This window comes from Dendroctonus ponderosae, unplaced genomic scaffold (assembly GCF_020466585.1).
Source record: "Dendroctonus ponderosae isolate FM_Combo_2020 unplaced genomic scaffold, Dpon_F_20191213v2 Dpon_F_20191213_1006, whole genome shotgun sequence".
Taxonomy (NCBI): Eukaryota; Metazoa; Arthropoda; class Insecta; order Coleoptera; family Curculionidae; genus Dendroctonus; species Dendroctonus ponderosae.
In genome coordinates, this window is record NW_026017118.1 from 1 (window position 1) to 4,194 (window position 4,194).

The 4,194-nt window shown below is 36.1% G+C and overlaps 1 protein-coding gene across 1 annotated transcript; it reads left to right on the forward strand.

The window, feature by feature from the left end:
- The first annotated feature begins 2,291 nt into the window (after window positions 1-2,291).
- Window positions 2,292-3,784, forward strand: LOC125502884 (putative inorganic phosphate cotransporter). The gene is made up of 3 exons (XM_048662340.1): window positions 2,292-2,452; window positions 2,510-2,751; window positions 2,836-3,784. The coding sequence occupies exons 1-3, from the start codon at window positions 2,353-2,355 to the stop codon at window positions 2,995-2,997; spliced, it is 504 nt and encodes a 167-aa protein (XP_048518297.1). The 5' UTR covers window positions 2,292-2,352; the 3' UTR covers window positions 2,998-3,784.
- The last annotated feature ends 410 nt before the right edge of the window (window positions 3,785-4,194 follow it).

Genomic DNA, 4,194 nt, shown 5'->3' on the forward strand with positions numbered 1-4,194 from the left:
CGCAACGTTAGTGAGGAAATTCGAGTAGTTTTGACCCAGAAAGCGCAATTTGAATATCAAACACTTAGGTTCAAGATTATGCCTAAATTTCATGTTTTCTGTCCCGTTTTTGCTCATATCTCGGAGGCAAAATGAGCAAGAACGCTCATTTGTACATCATTCCAGAAAGAAGTAAATGGCATTTTTAGAAAGTAAACCATCGATAAGGAAATGCTGGCAGTTTTCTCAAAAAATTCTTGAATTCAAGAAGTTTTAGGTTTGCGTGGTTTTTTTTTGAGTTGCAAAATCCTTGTACATCATTCTGGACAGAAACAAATGGCCTTTTTAGAAAGTGAACCATGGTTGGGGAATTGTTGGCAGTTTTCTCAAAAAATGCTTGAATTCAAGAAGTTTTAGATTTGCGTGGTTTTTTTTTGAATTGCAAAATCCACTTGAACATGACGCTGCTTTTTTCGAAGTTTCTCAAGAACCATTCGAGCCACAGAATTCGTTTTGGCATCGTTGAATAGAGAATTGAAAAGTCGATTCAGTCGTAACAACGTTAGTGAGGAAATTCGAGTAGTTTTGACCCAGCAAGCGAAATTTGAATATCAAACACTTAGGTGCAAGATTATGCCAAAATTTAATGTTTTCCGTCCCGTTTTTGCTCATATCTCGGAGGCAAAATGAGCCTAAAAAAGTTTTAGATCTGCGCGGTTTTTTTTGAGTTGCAAAATCCACTTGAACATGACGCTGCTTTTTTCGAAGTTTCTCAAGAACCATTCGTGCCAGATAATTCGTTTTGGCATCGTTGGATAGAGAATTGCCGCCCTTGGCTCTACCAAGCAATGAAGAAGGGCATATTTCTAAAACAATGTTCTGTATATGAAAAGTGCGCAACTTAACGCTTTATCACGTATTGAAAACTACACTTTTGTTGCTCAACCGGTTCTCTAAATATGAACCAACCAATAAGAGCGCTTCTGAAGACGTGAGACTTCCTTTAGCGTGAAAACTAGAAATATTTCTAAAACAATGTTTGGTTTAACAAAAGTTGCGCAACTTAACGCTCTATCACGCGTTGAAAACAACACCTTTGTTGCTCAACCAGTTCTCCAAATATGAGCCAACGAAAAAGACCGGTTCTGTACACCCATATTAATTATGAATTTTTGCGTTTTGCGTGAAAACGAGAAACATTTCAAAAACGATGTTTGATATTTTGGCATTAAAAAAGTGCACAATTTAGAGCTCTATCACGCAATGAAAGCCATCAGTTCTTCATCGTTTCTTAAAATATCCAAAGAACTTTCCATTCGTTTTCTCAAATAATCTTCATTATTTACGAGCGTTGAAGATACCATGGATTTTAAGGCCCAGGTTTTTATTTAAGGAGAAAATAAGTAAGCGATTTTAAATGAGATGTAGACGTCTGGTCCCCAAAATCTTCCCGATGCGGGATTTCGTTCAGACAGAAGCATTACCAAAAAGTAATTAATTTTTGTCGCTTTTAACCGACATTTCACAAACGCCCTGTACAATAATAAATTATAATATGCTTCACGCACAATTGTAGTGTTTTCCAATCTTGCGTAGATAACTGCCCAGCCATTATCAACGAGCAGAGCATTTACAAGTATTTAGGCATTTTTTCTGGTTTCGACTACGATAAAATTGTTGAGATTTTTTCACTTTATCTAAACTAAATGGCTGCTTCATGGCTTGATCGTGTGCTGCTTTTAAAGGCATTGGTCGAGCCATTAAACACTTATTTGGACAAATCATTTCCAATTGACCTGAACTGCTGAAATGCGTGCTTTGAAAAGGCGCCAAATAATCAGTTGCATCAGGAATTCCTTAGAATGGATGCTTGGCTCTGACTCGGCCAATTATCATAATATAATGACGATTCAACACTAAAATAATCATCCAGTAAAACTGACGAATTTAAAAGGAAAGATTGGACTTGATGGAGCCGAAGCGCAATCATTGAGCAATTGGATTCGGGCTATCAGTTGCTTTCTTCGACACGTGTAGTTCCAGACTTCAGTAAACAAAACTCTTTGCTTGAACAACTAAAACAATCATTAATTATCCACTGATTTATTGTATGGTGTAAATTTCCTTAACCACTTTATTGCGCTAATAAATTTAAAGGACATATTTGGAATAACCATCAGCATCATTCAACCTTACGAAAAGTCGCTCACTTAAAATCATATTAATTATAGTGATTTGTTATGGCAAGTTGGCGTACTATAATCAAAGAGCAAATATTTAACTTGCTGTTGATGCGTAAACCAGACTGATGACGCTGCAACTGAAAAACTTTTTTTTCAGAATGGCTTTCTATCAGCTTTGCCCTACTTGGCCATGTGGATTTTCTCCATCATGGTCAGTCAGATCGCCGATTGGATGCTGACTAAGACCTACTTCAGCTCAACTCTAGTCAGGAAAATTTTGAACAGCATCGGTAAGTCTTTAGAGCCCCCCAAAAAAGACCTCACCAGCAAGTAATAATTAAATTTAGGCCAATTTGGACCGGCAATCGCTCTGTTTATTGCTGCTTTTACTGGATGCGACAAATGGGTAACAGTCACCCTTCTCACCATTGGGGTCGGTTTGAACGGGGGTACCAATTCAGGCTTCAGAGTGAACCATTTGGATATTTCTCCGCAATTTGCCGGCATTCTTATGTCTTTCACCAACTGTATGGCCAATATTGTAGGACTGATGGCACCCATTTATGCCGGATTTATGATCAAGGGAACGGTCAGTATTACATTTTCAATTTTTCGAATGCAATTGATAACTTCATTTGGTGCAAATAAATAATCTCCGTTTGGATTTTTACAGCCCAGCGTCGAAAAGTGGAGGATTGTCTTTATAACAGCATCTGGAGTTTACGCGTTTTGTTGTACGTTTTATTTGCTCTTTGCATCTGGTGAAAGACAACCGTGGGACAAGCCTCAAGAAGAAGATAAAGAGCAAAAAGAACAAAAAGAACGTATGGTTTGATGCATGAAAACTAGCTGGAAGCCAAGTTTAGTTTCTCGTTATCAATCAGACAAAACAAAAAATCTCCAATAAATGCTATTGAAAGACCTCTAGACTAAAAACGCCATTATGTTTAACTAATTTTCTAGCGGCAGATTCATGCCGAAGTGAAGTGCATAATTTTCAGGACGATAAACTAATATGAATCAAGTGTTTTGAGAGAAAATTGCACATGTTTGTGATTGCGATATTATTTATATGTATATGCCTTAATTATGCTCATTATTTGGATGTTCATGAATGGGTTGTAGGTAAAATATACACATATTTTTAATAAGAGAAGAACTGTGAGTGTTAATGAAGTGATTTAAGTAAGTCTACATTTTCAGTTATAATTTAGGTACAACATACATATATTTTTGTTATCATATGTCACCCTTTATATGGTACTTGTTTATTTATATTTATATTATGAACATAATACATTTTATCTTCAAATATCAGACGCCTTGATCAGAGTGTTGATTCGGTTTTAAGCTCAGTCGAAAAGAAATTGCATGTGCGTAAAGTACACAATTTGCATAAAGTGGTTTTATTTTTTCAACATGGCAAATTTTGTATTTAAAATTCTATAGAAAATCCTGGCGATTTATATTGTGAAACCGGGTTTACTAAACTCATTTTAGGACAATTTACAGCAGCAAAATCATTGCCATTGTTTTGAACTTGCATAAAATGTAGCAACACTCTTTATAATAAATTGTACTAGATTTTATAAAATTGATGAAAATAAATATTTTTCTACGAATTTTGCATTTTATATACTTGAGTTGGGCGAAAAAATTAGAGTCAGAATCAAGCACTTCGAGGGCGACACTGATTAGAACGGCAGGAACCACCATCAGMTCTCCAAWTTTGTTGGTGATTGTCTGACTGTCTCTCTAGAATGATGTACAAATGAGCGTTYTTGCTCATTTTKCCTCCGAGATATGAGCAAAARCGGRACGGAAAACATTAAATTTTKKCATAATCTTGCACCTAAGTGTCTGATATTCAAATTTWACTTTCTGGGTCAAAACTACTTGAATTTCCTCACTCACGTTGTTACGACTGAATCGASTTTTCCATTCTCTATCCAACGATGCCTAACTTCTTAAAATCAATACTTTTTTGAGAGAACTGCCAACATTTCCTAACCGATGGTCCACGTTCGCAAAA